Source organism: Tympanuchus pallidicinctus, unplaced genomic scaffold (genome assembly GCF_026119805.1).
Source record: "Tympanuchus pallidicinctus isolate F22 unplaced genomic scaffold, pur_lepc_1.0 scaffold15, whole genome shotgun sequence".
In the NCBI taxonomy this organism is placed as follows: domain Eukaryota; kingdom Metazoa; phylum Chordata; class Aves; order Galliformes; family Phasianidae; genus Tympanuchus; species Tympanuchus pallidicinctus.
The window spans coordinates 8,600,872-8,628,736 of record NW_026294669.1 but is presented as its reverse complement, the minus strand read 5'-3'; the positions used below and the strand labels follow the sequence as shown (position 1 = coordinate 8,628,736).

The following is a 27,865-nucleotide window of genomic DNA, read 5'->3' as shown; positions in this document are numbered from 1 at the left end:
GGATTGTATTTTTTGTTTGCTGCCTTCCTCTTTCTCTGCTAGCAATGGGTTGTTCTCTTCATGGTAGGCCAAAAGCAAGCCAGAAGTGAGAGTTTCTGTGGGTGGTGAACACATTCAAGAGCTCAGTATGACAGTGTAGGTTAAGAATAGAATTTATCTGAGTGTCCAATTCTGCCCTCTGGCAGGTGACACAGTGCTGTGTACTAGGAATGTCAGCAAGAACTGCAAGAGCACGTCTGTCTGCTCTCATTTCACATCACAGGAAGGTTTAATTCTACTTTCCAGAGTCAGCAGGGCCAACAACCCAGCATACGAAATCATGTTCAGAGTGTGTTACTTTTCTCTTTGTCTTTTCTAAGCTTCAAACATAATCTTTAAGGCCAGTTTGGGAAGCCTCTTTTCTTTTATGGATCGAGGTGATTTAAGTGGAAGGTATGGCAGCAATCTGTTTTAGACTGGACTTTGAGGTCACACCTTTGGCTCTGTGCATGCATTTGGCATCCACCCTACTGGAGCACATCTGTTGCTTTTAGAGTCAAAGCAGCAATCTAGAAGTGGCAGCCTCATATTCTCACTGTTTTATGGCAATTTCTCCATGTTTCCCTATCCCCAAATGGAAGGAACCTGGTCTTCCAGAAAGCAGGCTTAAATCTCACACAGTATCTTTGGTTTTGAGACAGCTATGTAAAAGCAGCCTTCTGGTTGTGGATAGCTCTGTAAGCCAGCAGGCTGGCATGCAGCACCAGCAGCCAAAGCTAGCTAATTGCAGATCACGTACGGGAAACAGATAACAAGAATAACTAACCAGCTGAACAGCAGCTGTGGTAGATCTCCCACTGCTGAGGTTTCTAAATCTAAAGCAGATTATCTTTCTAGGGGAATGGCTGTAGTTCCACTTCAAGTCTTTGAAAGATTCCTCTAATACTGTGGCTTGTATTATGTGATCCTTCTGCCTGGCTGTACACAAGTTATTTTTAGGCTTTGAATAAGAAACTCCTTTGCACGCTCTGCCAACAAGAGCTGTCTCTTGTCACAGATGGCACCTTCCTGCTGTGCATTGCCTGCTCAGCTTTAGAGTGGGCCTGACTGCCTGTGCAGAAATTCTCAAAAACTGATGCTTCTTATTAAGGTACGGTAAACAGGTGAAAGAAAATTGCCCCCTTCTAACAAATCTCAAAGCTGAAGCACCATCTGCTGATCCCATTAGCTCAGTGCAGGTCATTTTGAGCTCAGGGATTTACCAGTCTTTTGCTGCTGCTCAGAGCAGCTCATGCAGGGATGCCAGCCATCTTGGAGATCCTGGAGGAAATACATTGTACAGAGGTGCTTAAGCAGCTGCATTCCTCTAAAGATTTAGCTGGAGTTTGATATATCACTTTGTAAGTAAATCCCTGAAGAGCAAGAAACCAATTGCACTGTTAAAAGCCTTGCATTATAAACCAGAAGGAGTGAGGGAGCTGTACCTGCAGAGGTTAAGCTTTGCACAAGAATTTAAATGAACTCATTAAAATCAACTTACAAATTAGCTCATTAAAATGCAATGCTGCAGATCCAGAAGTTGGTTGATCTGGCGTCCCACTTCTGTGAGGAAGTGATTTAAGAAACAGAGAACAAAATGATAGCGTTAAAACTCCTTTTTTTTCTTTCCAGTCCCATAAACCTCATTGGGATCTCCCTCTTCCTTGAACTCTTTATCAACGGCACTTTCAGTTTACTGAATGAAGCTATTTTTGTTCCAGTCCTGCAATTGCTGTGTAGTACCTCTAGCCTTGTGTCTGATGCACTTGTGGCCTCCCATGTGCATAGCAGCTCTGTAATACAGACCTTGGCACGCTGGGTCACAGCAAGGATCATCTTCACTTAGCTTGATAGCAAGAACCTACCTGCTGGTGTGTTTTATCTCTGGGTTGTTACATTGCACATACTCCCCTTACTCTCTGCCATTGAAATAATGGTGTTGTTTAGTTGGAGGGTGTGAAAATATCCAAATGAGTTCAGTTTTATAGACCTGTTCAGAATATCTTTTATGTAACTACAGAAGTCAGTAAAACCAGCCTTACAGCTCTTCATTGGTTCTTACAAATCACAGAAGCATACTGTAGGCAATACAGAAAATAAAAACATAAGAATTTACATTCCAGCTACATACTCTGCAATAATATATACGTTTGTGTGTGTGCATATATGCAGAGAATTTCTAAATATAAAAACAATTCATTGAGAAATTTTAAGCTAACCACACTGAACCCCCTCTCCACAAAATTGTGTAGGGAAATGAGCATTCAAAACCACCTCAAATTACTTTTCAGTATTCTGGAATCAGAATAAATGATCCAAACTCCCATGTCAAAGGTTTTAGAGACCAGATGTGTACAAAGGGCACCATCTGAAACGTGGTTCTGTGTTTAGAGGAATTGGTTTCAGTCTTCAAAAGATACAGTGACTGGCTGTCCATTATGTTGGCACAGGCATTACCTGGAGCAGTGTGATGGATCTTTTTATAGATGCTGTGGGGATGTTGAGTTGGCTCATGTCACAGGTTGGCATCAAACTGGAAAGAACTGTGCTGCTTCATGAGTATATCCAGTGCCCAGCTCTACTTCTGCTTGTGAAAATTGTCCCTTTGCCGTCAATAGGAAGGACATGTGGGTGTGAAAGTTGTGTATATAAAGCGAGAGTGCAACCCTTGTTCTGCTGGGCAAAATGGGGAGTCTTTTAGCCTTGAAGCATCCCACAATGAAATCACACCTTCCCCTTTGAATACAAAGCCTGCAAGCCTGTGTAATGTTTGTTCCTTCCTGTTCTATGTTTGGCCAACTGGCAGTTGTCTTGCTTGACCTAAGGATGTGAAAAGCTTAGCTTAAAAAAAAAAAAAAGACATTGGAATACTGTATTGTAAACATAAAATGTGCCTACTTGTGCTTTTATGTTGACTTTACTTGATGAAAGCAGAAGTTTGCTGAATCCCATTTTCCCTCAAGCATGAGTTATGTTGGAGTGGGTGGAATTGTACTCATGTGGAAGCGCATCAAATCCATGTGGAAACTTAGCCTACCATTCATCCACAACTAAATAGTGCTGCACAATCAATCTGCTTGGTGAGTGATTTGATGAGATGCTGATCTGGGTGAGGCTGTGGAGGTGGAGGGGGAAACCTGAATAACAGCAGCTTTCTGAAAGGGACACTTTCACAGTGCCCCTTCCCTTTGGTGTTGCAAAAAAAAAAAACACCACAACAATCAGCTGATTATGCAAACTTGGCATTACCCTCAATGTTGATTTCCTTTTTCTTAGTGAAAAGAGGTGGTGGTTGGAGACTTTACTGTAAGCCTTATGCAAAACCTAAAACCCCTCGATATCATTACTGGCAGCTTGAGCACTACTTGCAGAGTATTACACACTGTTGTCATTAAAGGCTAAACAGGGAATTCTGAAGTTCATCTTCCTACAAATCATCCAGTTTACAAGAGCAGTATTGGCTCATAGAAGGGCTTATGTGCACAAAAGTTGATCCATGTTTTCTCATTTGTACTAACTGGTCTTTTAAAAGATGCTTTTTGGTCCCACAAATAAAACCTAATTGATGACATTTTTCAAAGCAAAGTGGAATGCTGAGCAGTGCCTTTTACTTAACTGCAAAGAAATTAGGCTATCCCACCCATGTCCTTGTGTCTGGTCTTGCTGAGGTAGTCTTCTTTGTGTCATCTCAATTGCTTGCTTTTAAGTGAGCTTTTGCAAATGGCTGTCCATTCTCTATATGGGTGACTTGGATCTCCAAAATCTAAATAACAATTCTGATAAAGAGCAAGAGCTTGAAGGAACAGAAAGTAAAAGGTAGCAAAGGAAAGTAGGGCAGAATTCTTGCCCTGGACCTCATCCAAAGTGTGTGTGAAGTCAGAAGAAAAGCATTTGATACATGCTTTTGTGGTAGTAAGTGACTTTCTAAGGTGCAAGGCGGTGCAGGATGGTGCCCCACATGCACAATTCCTGTATTCTCATGCTGTGATCAAGACTCACCAGTCTCTTTGCAAGACAGTTCAAAGACCTTATCACTGCTGGTGAAGCCAGTAGTTTTAGAGGTGCTGTTTTGTTATCTAAGCACGCATGTTCAGGTGACAATGATTTCTAAGAGCTTCAAACTATTATTTGATGTAGGGCTTTGGTTTTCTTTGTGAAATGGCACATTTTTCTTTTTCACTCTATTTCCACCAAATACTGCCTGAAATGGATTTAGTAAAACAGAGAACATGCAGCAGCAGTAGTTGTTGTCTCAGAGACAGCAGTGCAGACAGGAAGTGTGGGTGTTAGGGACATTCCTCTCTTCAAAAGCTTTCACTCTGATAGCAAAGATGGTTTATTTCAGCAGCCTATAAATGTGCACCAGGTAGAGCCTACAAGTCCAGATCTGCTGTCTGTATTTGAGAAAGCAGATACTTGGATTTGCTGTCAGGTTTGGATACCTTTACTAAAATGTGCAGACAGTACATAAGAGGGATATTGTTCTGCTTATGTGGTTACTTCATTAAAGAGACCAAAGCCAGGGACAAGTTGTATTTCTAAAGCTCACTGCTTAGGTTGATCCAGATGCTCAAGAAGCAGGATGTCTTTGCCATCAAAAAGCCCAGAAAATCTGTGCTTCTTCATATGTAAAAAAAAAAAAAAGAACAAAAACATTGACATTCATGAGAGTGGATAATAAGGAAGCAACAGAGAAGCACTGCTGTAGATCTGCCAACTAGCACCCCCAGTGACAGAATCCATCACTTCTCCCTGTATATTGGTGTTGCTAGCTCAGCTTTCACAGTGATTTTTAAGGCAATATTTGTCCTAGCAAACCAGCAATATAATTTAAATACCACTGCCTGAACTACTTTCATAGTAGCCCATTTTCTAAAGTCACCAGATTTTATTATTTACCCACAATATAATTATACTAAAACATACATACATTTAAGAAAAAGGAACACCTTTATAGAAATGTTGATAGTGCTTTGAAATCCTCTGTCACCCCTGAGGTTCCATCAGACGTTGCTAGAGGTCTCCCCACTTGAATACTCCCCTGTTGCACTGGGCAGGACAAACTTGACGTACCTCCCCTTCTCCCAGCCTCTTCTGATTCGCACGAGTCTCTGCTGAATGCAGGGCAAACTGAAGGCAACTTTTGCTAGGATCACAGTACATGGGACAAGCAGCGTGAGAGTGTAGGTGGGAGGCAGGTAGAACTTGTATTGGTTCTCATCAAAGGCCCTTGACCAGCCATATGTGAGGGTGTGCAGGGTGCTGATGACCAAGGCAATAAATCCCAGCGTAGACTAAAAGGAAGAGAAACACAAAGCAGTCAGCAGACCTCATGCCTGTTTTCCCCTGTAAGAATATGCAGCACAGAGAAAGCAGTGAATATTCCTGTGCCTCTCTGATAGAATAAAACGCAACTGCAAACCGGGTGTCACCTACAGGAAAACTGCAGTGTGCCAAGATGAGGATATACAATGGACTAAGTCCTTGGAATGGGGAGTCAGGAGCCCTTTGTCCATTGAGGGAGGCAGCAAGGATGTAGCCTTGCTCTGCAAACCAGAACGTGCCCCATATTCAGCTGAGACTGTGGCTCCCAAGCATCCATAGAGACAACATTTTGCCTGAATATTCCAAGAATGCTGAAGATTGTTTTCAAGGAGGATTTTAAACTACAGTCCCCTTGCTGGTGGTTTCCTACCTGCCTCAGAGGTTGGGTCTCTGAGCTCATCACAGGCACAATCCCTCCTCAAGGGCCACCAGCTGTATTTTCAATGAAAAGTATGGGTGTAGTACATGATCATCCACATTGACAACTGGACAACTACTTCCTTCAGAACATCTCTTGGTTTTGATGGCTGACAAACCATTTTAAAACCCAGATAACTTTTTAATGTGTACTGTATCATTAACAACAAGCTAGATCAAGGCTCCTCTTGAATTAATTCAAGAGGATTTACTTGAATTACTGAATTCAAGTAATTACTTGAATTACTGAAACATCTGAGAGGACTGAGCAGACAAGGAAAGATCTCAAAAGTATGCCCCATATCTATGCACTTCACTTTTATAGCTCCTCTCCAGCCATCATGAGGGTGTCTGTAAGCCCTGCCAAGTTAGAGAGCTCTTGTCTCTGAGTTGCACCAGCACCACTCAAGGTCATTCCCAGAGCCACCAACAGCCCCCTCAGCTGAAGCTCACATCCACCTGAAAGCCATATCTGATTCCTCAGCCCAAAGCAAGCCCAAATGGGGTCAAAATTTACTTATCTTGGCAAATGAAGGTGTTTGCTGGGATACACCATGCAGCTGAAGGAGATAATGCTCTTAACAGTGGGCACCAATCCATGGCTCACCCATAATTTATCAAATCTTAGCTCCCCTCCAACAGGCAGAACATCCCTAGATGGGAGGAGGCCAGAGGTGCCAGCAGGAGGCTGATCTGCAGAGCACAGCTGTAAGGCAGGGCTGGGGAGAAGGTGAGGAGTGATGGCTGAGGGCAGCAGGTGCTTTTGGCAGTGGGTGCAAGGTGCCTTCAGGTACAGTCCACATGGGGTTCCATGGATGGCAGAGGTGTCAGAGCTAGAGATAATTAGTTTGTTCCTCTACAGTTCCTCTTTCAACTGCTGCTGGCACCAGGGAAAAGCAGAAGTGGAAATTAGTAGGACAAAAGACGACCGAACATCAGAGCTGTGCAGTGACCCACCTTTGTGCACAGTAGCAGGGCACACAGAACAAAGAGCTAATTAGCAATAAATGTGCAGGTGAGCAGATGGCAGCTGGACACAGTGCTGGCAGCTCCACAGAGCAGAGCAATGACACAAACCAGGGCTCCCTGTGGTCAGCAGGGCTTTTACACTGTCACAGCATGGGGAGTGCAGGGCTGCTGCCAAGATAAGGTGGTAAAGCCCCCTGAGAGATGGCTCTATGAAGATGGGATCTTTCTAATGCAGGTTTAGCTTGCATTGCCCATTCTGGATTGATTTTTCTCTCTCCCACCTCTCTTCAGTGTCCAGGAGATGTGCTGCAATGCATCAGTGAAGGTGACTCTGTCTTTTATAAATGCCTGTGCAGCATCCAAGGCAAAAGGCACCTTCCTAACACATTCAGGTTTCTGACTTCTGCTGCCATTAGTCCTGTAGAGTTGTTAACTATGTGGAAGCTGGCTCTCACTTCATCATCAGGAGGGCTACAGGCACCTGATGACAGATTCTTTGCATCCTGCAGTGTGTGAGCTAAGAAGGAAATCAGGTCAACCCAACCTTCAAATTCCAAGAGAATTTTTCAGGGTGGAGAGATAAAAGGAATCATACGCATTTTCACTTCTCCACCAATTAGATTTGATTTGTAAGTCACTAGGGAACATTAAGAATCTCCCTTGTAAGTTGAATTGCATCTGAATTGTTCCTGTTATCTAGTGCCTTAGATCCTGTATATTTTCTATTAGTCAAAACAGGATATGGAGGGAAACTGTATATTCAACCCAGCTGTATTTGCTAGCTGAAAATCATCTATGTTCTAAATCTTTAGCAACAACCCAAGTGTTATTTTTGGCCTGTTAAGCAACAGATGTGTATTTTAAGATAATGGCAATACCCCATGGTGCTGAGAGGCACCCACAGTGTTGTTGGAAAATGCAAGGCATGGGAAACTCCAGGTAAGGAGTGGATCAGAGTGGTTCCTGGCTTTTAGCAAGCCCCAGCCCTCACTCAAATGTGAGTGCAACCCCTCTCAAACACAGCAGCTACCTCAACAGAAATGGCAGCAAATGGCTGCAGCTTTGGGGAGATACTCAGCAGGGACTGCTGTGCTTTGTATTTTCCGGATCTTTCCTTTTTCACAACTAGCCACAGTGCCTCTCATGCACTGTAGTCGGTTCAAGTGTCGGACATCCCCAGGGCTTGAGAGTACAGCCTTGTTCTTCACCCCTTGTATTTACATTACAGTGTCACTGTGCATTAATTTAGGGAGAGTTGAGTTGCTGTATGTAAATGTTACCCTCTAGCACCTGGGAACAGCAGATATATCTGCTACTCATTTCCTCAAGTTGGCATCAACAACTTATTGAAGAAACTCCTCTAAAACATTCCTCATTAAAAAAACAAGCAATGCCCGGCCTGGAAGCTAACATGACAAAAGCCTCTAATCCTCTCCTCGGGCACATTGCCACTGTCATCAGCAGCGTGTGCTACAATCCACAGAAATAGGTAGGAGTGATTTTTCCATGCTCTAAGCCAGCCAGTGACTGCCTGGGGCAGCCAGGAGCTTATTTGGAGCAGAGCATCACGTACCAGTGCCAGAGTTGACATATCATTGGAAAGACCCAGGGAAAGATGGCAAAGGGCAGAAGAGACAGTTGTGGAATGTGTGCTGGCAGAAGATACCATACATGTTGCATAACACAACAGCAGCACCCACCAGAGAGCTGTTTAGGGAGACAGAGGGAGATGCAGGGAGTTTCAGAGCCACATTCCAGGCTATAAGGAATTATTTCCCTTCATCTCAGACTCCTGGTATGAAATGCCTAAGCCAGGACGGAAGTTTATCCAATGTCCCAGTGGCTGCAGTGCACCCCTGAAATGTGGTGCTGAGAATTAATTTGCTACTGCTGTCTGTTAAGAAAGAGATTTGAAGCCAGATCTCCCTTCTCCCCAAGGGACAGTCTCTTGAGGTCAGGCTCTCCAGGTGAGGCTTCTTTATGCATTGTAAATAATTACTCAACAGTTCACAGCAAGAGAGGAGAAAAAAAGAGATGAACTAACTGACTTACTAGTTGGAGATCAGGGCACCTGTGGGAGAGCAGGCTTCAAACTCCTGCTCTAATGAATATTGAATTATTTATGTGCAGCTGAAGAGCTTCAGCAAGGGAGAATGAATGATGGATATCCACCTTTGCACACCCTAACTCTACATACTCCAACCTCTGAGTGTACAGAGGGGCTCTGCAGAGGAGGTATGGGGGGGGAGGGGGGAACCTGTGGGGTTTGTGCGTGCTGGGTGGCACTACAGCATCACTGGGAGCCTACTGCAAGCTAAGCTGCAGCCATGTAGGAAGCACAGTTAATGATGGGTTTCAGGATTATGTGATATGACAGGTGAGTGTCCTTCAGGAAATTAGGTCTTAAAATGAGCTCTGAAGGTGCAGAGACTACTTGAAGTTTTTTCCTTGCTGTCCCTGTTAACCTGAAGCCTTGCTCTGTATGTATTACCGAGAGTGGCAGCCCTTGGGTTGAGGGTTTGGGATCCCTACATGGGTCACTACGGAGATCTGACCTCATAAGCCTGGACATCCCTGCAAGTGGAAGGAGGACTCCCAAACCACTAGGAAACCTGAGAGAAAGAAAAGCTATCCAGACACTCCTAACCCATTTTTTAGAAGACATGCCCTTTACTGATCATTCAGATCTGTGTTCTGCACTGGCTGTCCCCATGGGTTATCCATCTGCCACCTGCAGCCTGCTGCAAACTCGCCACAGCATCTCCACGATACAGAAGGCATGGAGAAAAATGATAACAGATAACAAATTCTGAATTACTCAAAAAAAGGTAATGGATACAATCCAGTTAAAGAAAAAAAACATTCGTTCACCTATCCCAAAAATCAGGGCTTACCAAATACTCCAAAATGAGAGATCTCCAGATAGAGATCCTTTCTGTGTGGCAGCCAGCCCTTAAATGAAGCTTAGGAAGGGGAGGAACCTGGTTCCATCCCTTCTGGTTGCACAGGTGGAAGCAATTCACCTGTGCTCCAAAGGCTGGCTGCGTCCCTTCACCAGGTGCTCCATCATTGGTTCAGACCCTGACTTAGCAATTCACATACAGAAGGGAATAATCCTCTCTTCTCTAAATGTCTGCAAAGTGTTCTACCTTGTATGACTTCAGGAGTGAATGCAGCACTGCTCATGGGCACAATGTGAGGAGGAAAAATCCCAGAGAATTTTGCAGGGGGCATCACACAGGCAAACCCATGCTGGTTCTTCTTAGGATCTCTAGCTAGCACTGTTAAAAGCACGGTGAGAAAGAAATTCCACCAGCACATTAAAGACTCATTCATGCAAAGCTTGCCACTAAGCTCCACGTGGATGCACATGATGCATTACGTTTTCCTTTCCCTGAGACACAGCACCCACAGCAGAGCACGCGAGTCCTGCATGACTCCCTGGAAGCACCACTGTCCCACTGCCCTGGGATGTCCTCTATGGTGAGTGGCAGAGTGCCTGTAACACCGGCTGACTGCAGAACCACTCTCGGGCATTGTCACATGTCAACCTTACCTGGATGAAACTGAATTCCCTCCAGTTGAGAGAGTTTGCAATAGATGGAAGTGAGGTGATGGCAAGTAACGACAGCAAGCCCAGGGCAATTATTCCAACAGAGATATAAATCTCCATCCTCCAGACTTCCTCCTCTACCCAGATATTCATCTTCTTCTCCATAGCCTGGCATGACAATGAAGTTTTGTTAAAACGGAGCACGTAGGAATAGAGGAATTGAATTTTATGTGTATTCACTTTGGTTTTGGAAGAAGATTTCCTGGATGAACACTGGTTCCTGCTGCCACTGGCCTCTGCCTGTGGCAGGTGCCACTGCCATTTTCCCAGTTGGATCAGACCTGCAGCCTGCTGGGAAGAACTGCTTGATGCTCACAGCTCCCATAGCCTGTAACCACAGCAGCAAGCCCCAGAGTTGCATTTGGAAAGATAATTGGAATGAGAAGTCAGTTTAAAGCCATGAAAACAAATACACATGCTTGAATATGCAGTAGTCTCCTAATAACCTTCATTTTAAGTGCATTTAATGGGGGAAATTGTTCATGCTAATGGAAAGGAAGATGGGTTTTATGCCTCATGGCAGCGAACAACATTTAGAACCATCTTCTTTAGCCCATTAAATGGGCTTAATTTACTAAACAAAGATGTTGCTAGAAAACAGGACGTAGAGGGGAAATGGACACAGGATGCTTGACCGAGATTAATGTGTGACTGTAGCAATTGAAAAGGGGCTGTGCCAGTCTGGAACTGAAATATCTGGTGGATGCTTTGAGCAGGCCCTGCTTCCAAAACCAGTTGTCCTGCTCCCAGCTGCCTCCATGCCTCTGTGCTTGGACAAAGTGTTTGGGTGGCTACAGTGAGAAGCACTTGGGAAACATCCCAGCACAGAAAGCAGACAAGTTTGGGGGCAAGTCCTTGATCTGGTTCACCTCTGGGATGCACAGAGCTTCTTGCACCATCCCAGGAGGAGGCAGGGAAGAGCAGCAAGAACAGCAGGGACAAAAGATGGCAGAATCACATTCTTCTGTGGCGCTGCTGAGCTGAATTGCCTGAAGGTGTAGCAATCTCGGGATATAATCTCTGGATAAACATTGCTGAAAGCTTCGATAGGGCAGTAGGGTACTTTCCCATTTCCTTGTTCCCCTAGACTATGGCCTAGACTTCAGCATTGTTTTGTTACAGCACTAGAAGTGCGCTGTGATGAGGACATACCTCCTATTTAAACAAATCCTTTGGAAAGCAAATGCAAAGGACATGAAGCCCTCCTACCCAACTTCTGAATGTGCCTGCAAGATCATCACAGGTGCCACCCGAAGGGTGCCAACATTACCTGCTTGACGGCTGTCTCAATCAGCTGGTAGCGGTGGGAGCGGCGCATGGGCAGGCACAGGCTGTACACGGCGTGCAGGGCTGCACAGAAGAAGCTGAGGAGGCCGATCTGCTTTCTGTGTTGCAGCCACTGGTCAAGCCAGTCTGGAAAGCGCCTGTATTTGGTGCCGTAGTAGAGCTGCGAGCAGGCTGCCAGCACACCAGGGAGGTAGACCAGAGACAGCATGACGTAGGCCACGCACGGCAGCGTAGTGTTGACCACCTCGACAGGGATCTTATAAAACTTATTCTTCTGCTCCCTGATGTAAGGGTGGATGACCTGCCGCACCAGGTTGTAAGTGAAAAAGCAAAGAAAAAGCCCCAGAGCCAAAAAGATGGGGATTTTCCAGGCTGGCAAAAGGCGCAGGGGAATGTTCTCAATCTCGCAGGCTGAGGACATGCAGCCCATGTCCACAGGGGTGAAGCCCATTACCTGAGCAATTTCTGCCACAGTACGCTTGGCTTCTTGGCTATTGGAGCAGATTAGAACCTGCAATAAATGGAAAGATACGTATTGGGCAAAGAGATCACGTGGTGGGAACGAGTGTGGCAGGAGGGATGCTGCACTAAAGGAAGCCTACATTATCATGGATCATCATGTGTTTTGGCAGACTTTCTGATGGGGATTTACTGTGGTTGCCAAAGATCTCTATCCTGGACAGGTTTTCTTTCTTATGCATACCACCAGTTTGCTTTACTGGCTGTGTTTAGATAGAGAGACAATTAAATGATGTTTTTCACTTACACAGTGACTCCAGGGACTATAAGGTATGGAGTAAGCAGTGTATTTCTTTTCTGATCAAAGAAATGTGCAAGCTGTGTGATGGTTTCTGGATGCCAAACCAGTACTGATGCCCCTTCTCTGTGTGCCTAAGGCCATTTACTGATGTCAGACCTCAGCTGCTGAAACAGTTGAGATGTGGCACTTATCAGAAGAAAGCAGTATACCTGCTTATTGCCATCCCTGGCACCAGACTGCAGCGTCCACGCAGAAACCACATTAAAGCCCTTGACCACAGTGCAGGCTGGGAACAGAGAGGCCAAGTATTCAGCGTTGGATTCTTTGTGGTGGTTGATTTCAGTGTTGTTACTGACATCCACCAGGATCTTTCCCGCCAGCACATCAGCCAGGTCACAGAGCGTGGAGTAATGTTCCCTGAAAACCGCCACAAAAATGACATCCGTCTTCTTCACTGCCTCAGCCTGGAAGGTGACCTCTGCTGCAGAAGGGAAGAGGCAGGCTTTGCGCTTTGGGTTGCGGCTGCCCACCACCACCTTGAAGCCAGAGCACACCAGACGGATGGCCAACGAACGCGCAAAGTCCCCGCTCCCCAGCACGCCGATGGTGCGTCCAGCTGCAGGCACCACGCTAGGATCACCCTCTGTGCTCCTGTGGCCAAGGAGGGGCTTGGCCATGTCTCCTCCAGGCATCCTGGCAGGAAAAACAAGGGGAAATGCAAGTTCATTGCAAAGCTCTTGCAGAAATTCAGATCACATCTGCAGTCATGAGGAAAATGCCACTTACGACGCATGAATAGAAGTGCATGAGGTTTTGGGAAAGAGGGAATTCCCTGATGCCTAACTGTAGATGTACAGCTCTGGGTCCTGTAGCCCAGACTCATCTACTAAACCCACCAGCATGAGTGCAGTAACATCCAGCCACCGTGGATGACATCAACACAGAAATGGTTTTAGGGACAAGTTTCCCCAGTTTGGGCGATCAAACACCTGCACTCAGCCATCCTATGATGTTCTTACTTGCATCTCATGCTGCAAAGCCAGATCAATTCTCACAGCTGCCAGCAATGGGAACTCTTGGAGCTGTGTAGGACCAGGGTAGATCTTTTGAAAAGCCCTGGTGTCCGTGGGAATCTCTGGGCGCACAACTGAGAGAGCTGGGGGTTTCTTTTGATTTGTGGGAGCAGCATCAAAGCAGGGAGTTTGAGGTGGAATTAAAGTGTCCTCCAAGTGGTAAATGAAGAGAGCTGTGGCTTTTGCCTGTTCCAATATTTGGGTCCATTTGTTTCATTTATTCAATGAACATGGAGAACTTCCTTGTGACATTAAAAAAAAAAAAAGTATTAAAATATGATGGGATTTGCTCATGGATGATCTTGATGAGCTTTACAAACATTAATGAATTTTGCCCTGTAACACTCTGCTCTCCATAGCAGATTAGATATTGAGGCCATGAAGAGGCTTTAAGCAAATCAACAAAATGAACAGCATCACACCAGCTGAGCCTGGAGGTCTGGAGATCTGGAGAAGCTCAATCAGGGAACTGCCAGGCTGTTCCCATGATGTGTCACCTACAGCTCAAACATGCCTAAAAAAATGCAGATGGCCAAAGGGACACCAGACTTTTAAAGTGCTCAGGAGTCACACCAGCACACCTGACTTCTGATTTGGGCACACTGGGAGAAATAGTAGTAAAGACCAGAACTAACAGACTCGTGATACATTTGCAAAAGAGACAGTCTTTTGCAGTACAGTCTTGCTTTATAGCTGGCACAGTTCTTTGAAAGTGAGGGTGACCGCTTGGACAAGGTGACCTGGTCACTGGGCTTTGTTTATCATAGGCTTTTGGAAATGCTCTTTATCCAATGCTTTTCTGGGATTGGAGCAATAATGGTGCAAAAGGGAAGGGCACTTCTGCATGAATAGTTACCAATGAGAAACAAAGGGTAAGAATAAGTAATTTTCATAATGGGAATGGGCTGTCATGGGGTTTCCCCACAGATCTGTATTTTTCCAACATGCTCATAAAGGATTTGGGAAAGACAAAGAGCAGATCAAGCTTGGGTGTGATAACTGTTTAGGACAGCCAATCTTCATTGCAAGCAATTTGCAATCCTCATGCAAAGTGCCTGAGCACCAAAACTCACTACTGGCACATGCCAAGGGCTGCGTATGGGCATAAGTGCTATGAGTACACTTTAATGAGCTGTAACTCATATCATGCAGCTTCCTCTCATGGGCTTGGTAAGAGAGAATTACTCAGATTTCACCCTCAAGGTTTCTGCTTCTGCTCCATATCTGTGGAAGGGCTTGTGTGCACAAAGGCTGACTTTGTTCTGCACCTGTGTCAATGGTCTAGTTCAAGGCTGCTACTCTTGCACACACCCCTGCAGTAAGTATAGGCCATACAGATCTCAGTCGCTGCAAAACAAAGTGAGTATAGCACTATAAACACATACATTGAACACAAAACAGAAGCACACAGGTGAGGTTGGAGATGAGATCACTTGGAATTTCCTGAAGTGAGCAGCAAGCCCAGAGGTGGAGCTCAGGTCCACGCCAAGCCTTGTGTCCTCATCCCAGCCAGGCTGAAGAGCCAGGCTGCAAAACCCTGCTGTAAATACTCCAGCTCTGTCTGAAGAGATGTTGGGTTTTCTTTTTTGGCCCCTGCTTATCACGTACTTTATCGAAAACTCGTTTCTTTACTTTTAAGAAACGTCCTTGCTCCACCTAGGTGTATTCATGCCCACAATTTGTTATGGGGCCCACATTATTGTTTAGCTTAACCACCTCTCCTGCCTAAGCAACCCTCTGCTTTTCAGCAACCTGCATGCATGAAATGTTGTCCTACAACAAAGAGATGTCTCTGGCGCCTGGCCACTGGAACAGGAAGCAATGCTCAGGGTGACAGGACTTCATAGAATCATGGAATCTTTTGCATTGGAAGAGACCCTTAAAGACCGTCTGGTCCAGCCCTCCTGCAATAAGCAGGGACACCTACATTTCCATCAGGTGCTCAGAGCCCCAGCCAGCCTCAACTTGGGTACGTCCAGGGCCAGGGCATCCACTTGTTCCCCATGGCCCCACCAGCCCCTCCAGGGGGCCATGCTACTGCCATGTCACCTTGAGGCAGAGCAGCCACCAGCACAGGGAAGGCTGCAGAGGCCAGACACAGCGTGAGCACTGCAGTCTTGGATAAACCTCATTTATTGATCTTCTCTGTCAAGGAAACTGTACCCCTGCTGAGTTACATCACACGAAGTTCAGAGCAGCAAGGAAGCTGCATGATGATTTAAAGCCCAGCACAATGGAAGTAAACTAGCTTCAATCCTAACCGGGCAGCAGTTCCATAATTAAATACCAAGTGCAATGTGAAGCTGCCCTACAGACTGATGGCTAATGACACCCTTATATCACTGCATGGGGATGCTGTGCCCACATCCAGAGTGTTGTGTGTGGTTCACCTATTGCATCTCAGTGGCTGTATTATTTGCAGTACAATAGCAGTGAGCAACATCAGGAGCTCCACTCCGCCTGGCGCCAAAACAGGACAGAAGGCAGAATGGGATCAGACAGACAAAAGCTGGGTGAACTGAAGCAGTCAAATCTCTGCTGCACAGGAGAGGGTGGGAGGGCTCTGCAGAAGAAAAGCAGGGATAACTCTACATGTTTTGCACCTGAGGCTTGGCAGGCTGTTAGCTTAGGCTGGGTGCCAGGCAAACACAGCTTTCAGAGTGCTTTCCAACAGGACGGCCGTTCTGGGCTGAGCTGCTGCAGGAGCCCCTCCAGGTGTGGCTGCACTCCCTGCACTGTCAATCTGCACTCAGATAATGCCCCACTGCATTATCTGGGAAGCTGGTGCCATCGTTATCCTCCTTCCACAGACAGGGGGACTGAGATACCAGCGATAACGGGGCTCCAGCAAGTTTGCCTGGGAAGACCCAGATATCCCTGACCACTTGTTTAACAACGAGACCATCTTTACAGGACCCTATCGGTTATTCTGGGCAGGGGACTACAGCCTCGTGGTTCCTGTAACCCACAGTCAGCACTTGGCATGTAAACCCTGAACGAGGCTGCCCGTACTGAGGCAAGGCATGCGATCTGCTTCAGTTCTGGACAAAAAAAAAAATAAATCAAGATCCATTTGCCTGCCTTAGTATTTAGGTTTATCAGATAAAATCACAGAATGGCCTGGGTTGAAAAGGACCACAATGATCATCTAGTTTCAGCCCCCCTGCTATGTGCAGGGTCTCCAACCACCAGACCAGGCTGCCCAGAACTTCATCCAGCCTGGCCTTGAATGCCTCCAGGGATGGAGCATCCACAACCTCCTTGGGCAACCTTTTCCAGTGCTTCACCATCCTCTGAGTGAAAAAATTTCTCCTTAATATCTAACCTAAACCTCTCCTGTCTTAATTTAAAGCCATTCCCCTTTGTCCTATCACTAAAGACAAGTTGGTTTTGTAATAGCTCCAGTTAACAGAAGTTTCTTAAGTATATCTGAGTCAAACTGTGTTGCAGAACATGGCAGCAATCTCATAAGGAGCTCCTTGCCATGGTGCTGTGCAGCACAATGAAACTGGCTCCTGTTTGTCCAAAAACCTCATCTGTGAGCTCAGCTCACATACAGACTTAGAAGGCAGTACCTTGGTTAGAGTAACCACTTCTGCGTCTTCCCCTGGGGTCAGGTTTTGGTTAGACTGACCACACCTGAGTCTTGAGTAGCTGCGGTGCATGTCCTTACAGAGCCACATCAGGGCTTCAGTTTCGGCGTTGGGAGTTATCTGAGATAGAAGGCAAGATTATCTGCATCTCCTGATGGGTACCAGGGTGGAATGAGGGAAATGTCCCACTGTCTGCTCCAAGACAGTTCCTGTATGCTACGGAGTATGGTGTTCCCCATATTCTAGGGATGGGGATGATCTCTGCCCCCAGGCCATCTATCTGCATGCAAGGACCTTCGCACTTCCCTTGCTGACCATGATGCTGAAGTCATGCAGCTCCTGTCTGCAGAGCCTGGTGCGCTCCATGGAGTTGATGCACCAAGAAGTCGCGGCTGGAGGGATGCATTCAGCACCTGAAGTCTCTGTTCAGGTCTTGCTGTGCATAGAAATATTCATGTCTTGGCTACAGTTGTTTTGTTTCCAGGGGAAATAAAGCACATAAGTCTCTGCCGTACCCAGAGAGGTCCTCCAAAATGCACAGCCGGTACCACGTACCTGCTGAGATTGGCACAGATTTAAGTAAGAAAAGGGCTTATCCAAAGCCAGTCAATCTCAGCTCTGCTCACACTTCTGGAGTTCTCCCAGTCTCGTCCAGGCTGACTGCAAATAACACGTCTGCCCTGTGGGTAGCTCACAGATGAGGGAAGAAAGAAAAAACAGGCTTGCTACCTGTTTCCATTTTTCTCCTTCCGAAGCAGACAGAACTAGCTTCCCAGCAGTGCAAACCAGGAACTAGCAAAAACAATAAACCAACCGTCTGTATGGCTTCAGCCAAAACAGCAATGTCGCAAACCTCCCCCAGGATGCCAGCCAGGCTGTGAGAATGAGGAAATGCCAACAGCAGAGCCCCGAAGCAGCTCCAGGTTCCCCAACTGCTGGGGCAACACTGCTGGGTGCTGAGACTGTCTGTGGCCACATGGTGGGAACAGAGCTGCTGAGGGGTCCCAGTGCTGCAGCATGCGCCCACCATCACACCGTGCTTCACCCTCATCCCTCTCCCTGTTCCTACCTCCCAGCACACTGTTTGCTTTTGCACAACCACGCAGCGCTGTTGACTTGCTGTGCTGTGCCCCTAACCCCATCCCTGTGCTGCCTGGCCGGTCCCTCACCTGCTGCCCACGCGGTCACTCAGTCCAAACATGGGACACAGCGCATGTTCTGCTCTTTCTGACCTCTCCTCCAATTTGTCCTCCTCTTTAATAAGCCCCTCTCTCAAACATTTCCCCTATGTCATCCACAAAGCAAGCACTTCCCTCCCTGCACCACTGCCTGCTGATGACAACGCAACTGCCAGCCCCCCCCCCCCTCCCCCCGCTACATACCTACACACTCCCTCCAGTTTAATCATTGATTAATACTGAGGATGTTGGGTTTGGAAGCCAAAGGCACGTCCCTGACCACAGGATATTCTTCACCGTGACCAGAACTCAAAAACATGTTTCAAAACAGGGCAAAGCAGAGGTTTTCCCAGAATTTTCCATGCTCTGCTTTTCCCACACCAACTCAGACATTTTGGCCACAGTTTTCCTATAGAAATGCACCAGCCTATGGGCACCTGGTGAGGTTAAACAGGCAATACTGATGCTGGGCAGAAAAATCACCCATCCACAGTATTGGTTGGGGCTTGATCAAACTGGGAAACAAATTTTTGGTGTACCAAGAGACCATTCTGCTGGTGCCTGCCAAATTGATACAGTGTGGAGAGGCCTGACAGGGACCTGGATTGGGGCAGCACTTCATAAATTGGGAATCTGAGATTTGGGAAGCCTAGAGGTCTCACCCTAAGGCATGGGGAGCACAAACCTGAAGCACCATGAGGTGTTGGTGGAGCAGTTCTGATGCTGACACAGCACACACAACTTTATCTGAGAGATGTGACTCTGAATAAGAAGTTTATTTCTCCAACTTGTCAACAAGAGACCACAACTTTAAGTGCTGTAGCGGAATCCTGCATGGCTTCTATTCCTTTCTTCTGGGATCTTTGCTTGCTGCTCTTACCATGCTAACAACTACCTCACGGTGACTCACTCACTTCTGAGCTCTCCCTTTCCTACAGCAGAGCAGCAGGGTGTGCTCTGAGCACAGCAGCCCCCCAGGGAGCTGCCAGACCCTGCTGTTAAAAAACCTCTTTCTTTCCAGAAAGGACGCAGAGGAATTGCACTGCCTGCACATGAAAATATTTGGGCTGGCTGCTGCTGCCTGTTAGAAGGGCCTCCAAGATCAGCATGCCCTCTGGTTTTGCTTCTTGCAGCAACTCAGAGGATGCACAGGGCCGTGTGGGGCAGAGGGTAGCCCAGGGGATGGTTTGGGGTGGAGGGGAGAGAACACTTCCAGCATGAGGCCAGTGCCAGCTTGCTGCTATGGGAGCACAGCCTATCCTGTGCTATGGCAGGAGAAGCAAGTGGGGTCTCGCCTATCATCCCTTGGTACTTTTTCCTTAGGGACACTGAAGTGCTAACATCCTGCTGTGAATCACTGCTGCCTGTGCAGTTTCAGTAAGTTGTTTTACATCTGCATTTATTTTCACCCACTCTTTCAGGTGGGTGCGGAAGCCAAAAGGAAAGGAGGAAGAGGTGTTACTGACCTGGGAGGAGCTGAAGGAAAAGCAAGAGAAGAGGGCAAGCAGCTTCAAAGGGAAAGGAGCACGAAGGACGGTGCCTACAGAGATCATGCTGCCTTGTGAGTGCAGCCTTTGCTTTGCCTGAACACATTGTGTGCCCTTCAGGCACATCCGCACTATGCCACGGACACACCTCTCTACCGAGCAGCTGCAATGGGCACAGAGGTATCTGTGGAGGAAACACCTCTGGTTAAGGCAGCAGCACACAACAAATGCCTGGTGAGTTCTGATGCATGAGAGAAACCTGGTCCAGGCATGCATGGTGTGCACAGGGCCCCAGCTGCCTCCCATCTGGTCAATAAGGTGCTCAGTGATGCTGCCTCACTCAAGCAGGTACCTGTTAGTGATGGCCAGTGGTTGGTATCAGCACACTGCTCCGGGTGCATTATCTACAGACCCATATTGGCAGACCATGGTCTGTGAGGAACTCATAGGACATTTTTGCAAAGGCTGCAGAGGTGATTGTCTCTCTCAACTCTGCCACATCTGGAGTACTGCGTCCAGATCTGGGGCCTCTAATACAAGAAAGCCAGGGAGCTGTTGGAGAGGGTCCAGAGGAGAGCCACAAAGATGATCGGGGGGCTGGAGCACCTCCACTATGAAGACAGGCTCAGAGAGCTGGGTTTGTTCAGCCTGGAGAAAAGAAGGCTGGAGGCTGACCTTACTGCAGCCTTTCAGTACCTAAAGGGAGCCTATAAACAGGAGGCGACTCAACTCTTTACAGGGGTAGACAGTAGCAAGACAAGAGGAAATGGTTTTAAGTGGAAGGAAGGAAGATTTAGGGGTGGATATCAAGGATAAGTTCTTCACTATGAAAGTGGTGAGGTTCTGGAACAGGCTGCCCAGATAGGTTGTGGATGCCCTGTCCCTGGAGGTGTTTAATGCCAGGTGGGATGGGGCCCTGAGCAGCCTGGTCTAGTATTAAATTTGGAGGTTAGAGGCCCTGTATGTGGCAGGGGGTTGGAGATTCATGATCCTTGGGGTCCTTTCCAACCCAAGCCATTCTGTGATTCTGTGAACTAAATTGAAATGCAAGTGTTAGCAAATCCAGGCTTCAGACTTACTGGAAGTCTGAGCACCTGGAAAAAGATGGAAGGAGCTCAGGAATTCCTGAAACCTTGGCCAAATTTTTAAAAATCTTCCACTGATTTGGGGTCTAGAGTACCCAAGGGCTTTTAAGATGGCATGTTGGCTCCCACATCACTGATTTCCAACCATTTCATCCATTCAGATAAGCTATATTCCACTTAGATGAAGATGGGAAGCACCCTGCAGTTCACTACAGGGGAAATGACCCTATGGAGAAGCAGTAACTTAAAGTTTGGAAATCTGTCCTCTGCTGTGACACTGACAGGAAACCTGATTGTAATCAGCGATGGTAAACATCTGGATAACAAATTGGTGGGCTTCAATTCCATAATGTAACATCTCACAGCCATCCCTCACACGTCAGAGCTCCTCCACTGCCCCACTTCTTCCACCACCGGAAAAAATGTGTTTCCCCTGAACCTAAAGCTGCTTTCATTGATGGGTGTAGTGCTGCAAGGTCGCAGCCAAAGCAGAGCTCCTAATAATAAAAAGCAAACCAAACAAAAACAGAAGTAAAAAGCAAAGCAAACACAAATTATGCTTTCAAGAAGCATGTTTTCCTAGGGCTTGCTGCGTTTTCTTTTTAAACAAAGACTTGTTGAGTCACCAACATTTTCAGCTCCACAATTATGGAGGAAATCGAATCCGTGCACTGAGTATTGGATCCTACATTACTGTACATTTGTTTTAAAGCAAATGGGATTTTAAAAGAGGAGAAAATGTAAGGCTGATTTAAAATCTGAAGTATTTTAAGTAGCTCAATCTTGTTAGCCCTCCATCTCCTTAGCCTGCAGGAACACTGATACCGGAGGAGCGACGTTCCCCTCTCGCTGTCTCTGGTTTCTCTCCCCGGGATGCACTTTCCCAATGCACCACTTCTACCCGCAGCGCTGGGCTGGTGCTGAGGGGCTCCCGGTGCTCTGCCCGCAGCTGTACCCGACGGGCTCAGAGTACGGGGACAGCCCGTGCCAGACCATCCTGCCAATGGGGCATCCCTGCTCCAAAGTCACCCCTCCAACTCCGTCACAGCTGTCACGGTGCGGCACAGCGACACGGAGCAGATGGAGCGCAGCGCATCCGACCCTATTTCCTTATAGGAACCCCCAGGGGCACTGAAGCAGCAGAAGCCTCCCGCTGCTCGCCCCTGCGGGCCCGCGTGGCTCCGGCTCTTTTAATACCTCACAGCCCGATTTCTCCCGGGCCGGAAGAAGTCATTCATCTCCACGAAGCGTTTGCAAAGCTCCCGCTCTGGCAGCCACCAGCAGCCCCGTTCCCCTCCCATCCACGCCTGTGCGCGCACAGCCCCCGGCCCCGCACCGCCCCGCACCGCACCGCCCCGCCACGCCGCCAGCCCGGCCCCACCGCCCCGACCCGGCGCCCGCCTCCGGCACCGACAGCGGCAGAGGCCCCGCGGACCCCGGGCCGCTCCCTCCCTCCGCCGAGCTCAGCCGCACGCAGGGACCCGCAGCCGCAGCCCCTCGGCCGCACTCACCTCTGCGCCGGGCGGGCAGCGGGAGGGCGAGCGGAGCGGCCGCTGGCGGTGAGCGAGGCGCGCTGATGTCAGCCCGAGGCTCCGCCCTCCTGTCCATGTGCCGCCGGCGGCGCAGATCGGCCTGCCCGGCCCGGCCCGGCGTGGCCCGGCCCGGCACGCCCAGGAGGCACGGCTCGGCGTGTCGCAGCCCGGCACGGCAGCGGGGGATGCGGAGCGCACGCTCTCCGGCCCCGTCCCAGCTGAGGGCCCCGCGCCGAGGTTAAGCGCCGGGCACCGCAGCGGACGCGAGACCCGTTCGGGGCAGGAGTTCTTAATTCTCCACGTATACGGGCGTTTCGGAGCCGGCGAGCGTTTCGTTTTAATGGAGGGTGCGGCTCGGTGCGGCCGTGGCCGTGCTATCAGGGGCTGTGCACCTGCTCGCGGGGCTGTGAGCGGGGAGCGGGGCAGATAAGCGGCCTTGCCCCGACGGCGCAGAGCTTCCTGCGGCAGCGCGGTGACACGCTGCCGGGAGACAGGGGGCCAATAACGCGGTCAGAGCCGCGGGGATTTACCACTGACCCCTCTGGAACCTCATCTGCCCCTTCCCCTGGAGGCTCTTTCCAAAAGCATCTTTGGGAATAGCTTTATCCGCCGCTCTGATGCTTTTCAAACTGATCTCGGGATGGTGGCACAGGTGATGATGTGAGCTGTTGGACTCTCCAGCAGCTGATAAAGGTGCCCAGCTGCCCCGTGCGTGTCTTGGTGATGTGACTGGCATGCCACAGCCAGAGTTCTGTGTGGATTCAAGAGAAGAAATCATTGAACTCTGCCAGACTTTCAGGATTTTGTTACCTGTCCTGCATCATAACTGGAACAGGTTGCCCAAGGAGGTTGTGGATGTCCCATCCCTGGAGGCATTAAAGGCCAGGCTGGATGTGGCTCTGGGCAGTCTGGTCTGGTGGTTGGTGACCCTGCACATAGCGGGGGGGTGGGGGTTGGGTGGGGTGTTGAAACTAGATGATCATTGTGGTCCTTTTCAACACAGGCCATTCTATGATTCTATGATCATGTAAAAGACACATTTGTCTTTCTCCTGCCCTTTTAGTTTATTTATAGAGCTCTCAGTCAATGCCATTCTCTCCCTCAGTTGCTGAAATACCTTTTAGCCGGTTCTTTTCTACTCTCAGGGCTCCTGCAGCCTCCGTGAGCTGCTGCAGTGAGTTCCCATCTCTGCCTTTAGCAGCACCCGCTCCTCTGACATCCCTTTAACACAAAGAGCTGAGATCCGCTGACTTCTGTGACTTTGCTCCCTTTTCATAAAACAGTAAACTTTTCTCCTTTTTTTTTTTCTTCTTTTTTTCTTTCTTCCTTTATGTCCCCCAAGTATTGTTCACTTTTCTACCTTCACCAAATCCACGTGCAGGAGGTAATGCACACTTCATCCTCCCTTCCACTGCTCCCTGCCTCCAGGACCAGGGGCACGTGCATTGATGAGCACATTGCTCAGGGACACACTCTTCATTTTGCTCTAGGTGTCCTTTTTGCTCTGAGTGAACCATCCAGAGGTGCAGCATTACTTAGTGCACCCAAGTGGTACCTGGGAGGGATGCCTGGACTAGAAGAGCCAAACAAGATAACCCACATCTTGTTGGGCACTTGTAGGTGCCCCTTAATTCATCTCTGGCACCACTTTGTAGCTTAAGGAGTGCTGCCACCATCCCCCCCCTGCTCCGTTTTGAGTCGCCCTCCATCCTCAGCCAGAGGCTGCTGGCACCTCTTGAAGAGGTCAGTGGGAGAAGGCAGTTAATGAACACAGCGCTGCCAGAGAATGGACTCCTGCCACTAATCGGCTCTGCTCCGGCTATTGCTATGGCAGCTGCGTGGCTTTTTGGAGAAAAATGTATTAACTCAATCAGCCCTTCGTGGGGGACCCGGTGCAATGCTCAGCTCGGAGCTGCCTGTCTGCAGGCGCCATCTAGTAGGGAAAGTAGAAAACACAGAGACTGAAACGGGGAAGTTGAAAGGAGCTTTACATTCAGGAGCATCATTTCCAGGCAGCTCCTCGCCTACAGTGTTGGGGTTGGTTCATTATCTCTATGGGTGAACTGCAATACATGACTTGGTCCACAGTGTTCAAACAAGCTCTCTTTGTGGCAGGATCCCCATGCCCAGGACAGCACATTGCTGCTCCTTGCCTAGAGCAGAGCCTTGATTCATCTCCACTTTCATAGATAAAAGCCTGAATTAATTAAAGAAAAGAATAGAAATCACTTTGATTTCCAGAACACCAGAACCTCCTAATTATCAGCACTTCCACTAGTGCCGCAGTAATGAATGGGCTGTTCTTCCCATGCAGACCCGGTTTTTGCAGAGATTTACACAACGTATCCAAATTTCCTGCTCCCTGTGCAGTGTGGTGGCTCAGAGTATGGATCTGACTGTGGATGCATCCCTGTGAACCACCAAAGTGATGTCTGATTCCTTCCCCCATGAATTTCTTATTGGAAATCTGGGATCCCTGATGGCAGCAAACTATGGACAGCATCTGCTCTCCTATTAAACTCTGCTTATTCAAAATAATAAAACTGGGGTCTTTGTTTCTTTGCCTTCTGGTCTTTTGGTCTTTGAAATGCACATGGGAGTTGCTTCTAGCTTTTTGTCATAGTCAGAGTTTCCCTGAGCACTCGAGAGTAGGATCTGGCTGTGGGGATCCCTGGGGGCTGTAGGTGGTGTATGGTTGCAGGAGGTGTGGAGCTGATGTGGAATGGTGGCTGTGCTCCTGTGCTGTCTGTCATGGAGCACCCCAAAGAAAAGGGTTTCTTAAGAACAAGTAGATATGGTCCAGAGCTGTCCTGCAGCTCTACTGCAGGTGCTGTGATGCATTCAGCACGCAGTGCTTTATATATTGGACACCTGACGTCAGGAGCATCATCTTGCCTGAAGTCCATCAGTACTGGTAACCAATGGTTCAAATAATGCTTCACATAAGACACTTCCATTTATCATCTAGGAAGGCAAAGAGCAACATCTTTCCATAGAGGCAGCCAGCTCGTATCTTATCCCTTATACACCCTTGTCCAACAAACCACATCTGGGGACTTGCCTGGGACTCCTCAAGAAGCAGTGGGACACCTCTTCTCCTTTGGTGTTGGTGCCACATTGGGTCAGACGAGCTTGTCTGGTGGAAAAGGTGTTCCACCTCCAAACACCTCCAGTGTAGCAGCCATTGCATACGTGTGGATGGCATGGATGAGATGTGCTGTTGCTCTGGCATCAGGGAGAGGAAGTGCTGTTGTTCAGCAGCACATCACCAGGACAAAAGAAAACTGAAAGAAAAAAGGGAAGTGAAAGGAACAAATGCAGAATTTGTCTGTATTAGCAATGCAGGGAAGCATAGGAAGTTAAGAAGATCACAGACAATTGAATTTAATTGAAAAAGAAGATTAAATAAAGTGAGACTCGAATATGAAGAGCTAATTTGGATTAAAGAAACAAGCTGATTGCCTGGAGAAAGAAATTGGAGGATGAAAATCATATTATTTTGTATCTGGGTTCCAGTTCTGTTTATATCAGGACAGTAAAAAAAAACCAGTAACAACAACTCAAAGTGATTTCCCATTGAAATGATAACCTTTTTGGAAGAGGGTCACAAACCACTGGGAAATGGGGTGCTGATACAATATGATAACCTTAGGAGAGATTTAGTTCATGTACAGGAAAATGGGAGAGCTTCATAAAGTGTTTTTGTGTTCCCAGCATCATTACTGCTGACAGAAGAACATTAATTTGTCCAAAAAGTGTCAGAATTGGGTGTTCTGGTGCACCCAGCACCAAGCTGGGGCTGGGGTCTCCATGCTGTGCATGGCGCAGGTGATGCTGGCAGCTTGTGCATCAGCTACTGAAAGCACAGGTGATAAGGGAGTAGTTTTAGGGAAAATTATTCTATTACTCTATTATTCTTATTCATAGCACAAATGGAAATATACATATTAAAGCATGTATAAAGCATAAGGCACAAATATGAAATGTAAGGGCTTATCTTACAGTGCTTCCCTTCTCCAAGTTTCCCAATTTCCACTTGGCAGCTTCACCCTTTTCTACAGCACATCCACTGACCAGTGTCCTCCTCCCAGTGACTCAGGCTGTGTCTGTTGCTGGCCACGAGGCCATGGGCATGTTCCCATCTACCCATCCTCATCCCTGTCCCCATCCCAGTCCTCATTCTTATCCCCATACCTGCCCCCATCCCCATCTCCAGCCCCATCCCCATCCCCATCCCTGTGCCTGTCTCCATCTCCATTCCTGTCCCCATTCCCATCTCTGTGCCCTTCAGGAGGCAGGACAGTGTCCTGTGGTGTTCAGGGGAAAGACTTTGGGAGCACTTGAGCTGGGGCTGGGGAGGACAGGCCCTATGCCCTAAGAACCATGATCTGCTCCAATATTGTGAGTGGTTTGCAGAGCAAAATCCAGCTGTGATTTCATTAAGGAGGCTCTCGCTCCTTGTGCTCAATATTTAATTTAACAGGAGTGTGTGTGTTGGGTTCAGGGTGTTGATTAACCATGACTCTGAGATAGAAGGAAATTACTAATATGGGAAAGTGCAGTCAGTATTTCATGGCGAAGAGTAATTGAGCTAACAGTTGACATATGGAGTTGTGTGGGCAAACTAATTAAATTTTACATCTTCCCGAGCATTTGTGAGTTTTATAAGCATTTGATTTATATATTAATTAAACCTTGGAGTGAAATAAAGAGGACATGACTATTTATACCGCAAATGCGTCCATCAAGGGAAAGTGCTTTGAGGTATTTACAGGCAGACAGCAAAACTCCTCGGTGAGTCTCTGGCTGTAGCCAGTGGAAGCAAAGGAGCCAACATAGAATATCCCAGCTGTGTCCCAGTTGTGTGCCAGCTGTGTGCCAGCCATGTCTCCATCATGTCCCACCATATCCCAGCCACGTACCAACCGTCCCTGCCACATCCCAGCTGCCCCTCAGGGATGGTCCAGTGGTGCTGAGCATCCCTCACCATGCCAGGTAGTGTGGCTTTGGGCATCACAGACCCTGACAGGGAGGCGTTAAATCCCAGCTGGACTTGAATTGTAGAATCACTAAGGTTGGAAAAGTCCAGTAAGATCATTCAGTCCAACCCCAACCTATCCCTGCCATGCACTCTAACTGTGTCCTCCAATGCCACATCTACAGGTCTCTTGAACACCTCTAGGGATGATATCTTCACTTCAGCTCATGGACACTCTGATGGAGGGGAATGCCTGAAGTTATGAGTTTGCATTCCAGGATCTCAGATGAAGGATGATTTCTGCAAATGGTATTTGGGTACAATGACAGTGAGAGTCCCAAACCCTCGGACCTAATTTTCTTTCAGTCCATTGGTACACACCCCACAACTGACACTTCATTGCTCTTCCAATCTTGGTTATTCTATGAAGTGGGCATGTATCCATCTCAGGTCTGTTCATGAGCCTGGGCTGAAACTGGGGCTGTCCAGGGGCTGCTGACTGTGCTGCCTTGTGCTGGAAGCCTTTTTGGTGTAGGAATGCTATTTGTTT

At 47.8% G+C, this 27,865-nt stretch overlaps 1 protein-coding gene across 3 annotated transcripts; it reads right to left on the bottom strand.

The window, feature by feature from the left end:
- Nucleotides 1-1,993: 1,993 nt before the first annotated feature.
- Nucleotides 1,994-22,419, bottom strand: STEAP3 (STEAP3 metalloreductase). 3 transcript variants are annotated; one of them, XM_052675819.1, is made up of 6 exons: nucleotides 22,003-22,123; nucleotides 12,599-13,082; nucleotides 11,613-12,140; nucleotides 10,286-10,450; nucleotides 5,092-5,312; nucleotides 1,994-4,638 (listed from the first exon to the last, which is right to left on the bottom strand). In XM_052675819.1, the coding sequence occupies exons 1-6, from the start codon at nucleotides 22,104-22,106 to the stop codon at nucleotides 4,557-4,559; spliced, it is 1,584 nt and encodes a 527-aa protein (XP_052531779.1). In that variant the 5' UTR covers nucleotides 22,107-22,123; the 3' UTR covers nucleotides 1,994-4,556. The 3 variants fall into 3 exon arrangements, with proteins under 3 accessions (XP_052531779.1, XP_052531777.1, XP_052531776.1); XM_052675817.1 differs by lacking the exons at nucleotides 1,994-4,638; nucleotides 22,003-22,123 and adding an exon at nucleotides 22,317-22,419 and having other exon boundaries at nucleotides 4,887-5,312; XM_052675816.1 differs by lacking the exon at nucleotides 1,994-4,638 and having other exon boundaries at nucleotides 4,887-5,312.
- Between the last annotated feature and the right edge of the window lie 5,446 nt (nucleotides 22,420-27,865).

Excerpts from the sequence above, each read along its gene's own strand:
- STEAP3 (XM_052675819.1), bottom strand. The coding sequence starts at position 22,106 with ATGGGAGGGGAACGGGGCTGCTGGTGGCTGCCAGAGCGGGAGCTTTGC. Across the intron at positions 10,451-11,612 it reads TTGAGACAGCCGTCAAGCAG|GCTATGGAGAAGAAGATGAA; the intron begins GTAATGTTGGCA and ends TTGTCATGCCAG. Across the intron at positions 4,639-5,091 it reads AGAGGCTGGGAGAAGGGGAG|AAGCACAGATTTTCTGGGCT; the intron begins GTACGTCAAGTT and ends TTACATATGAAG.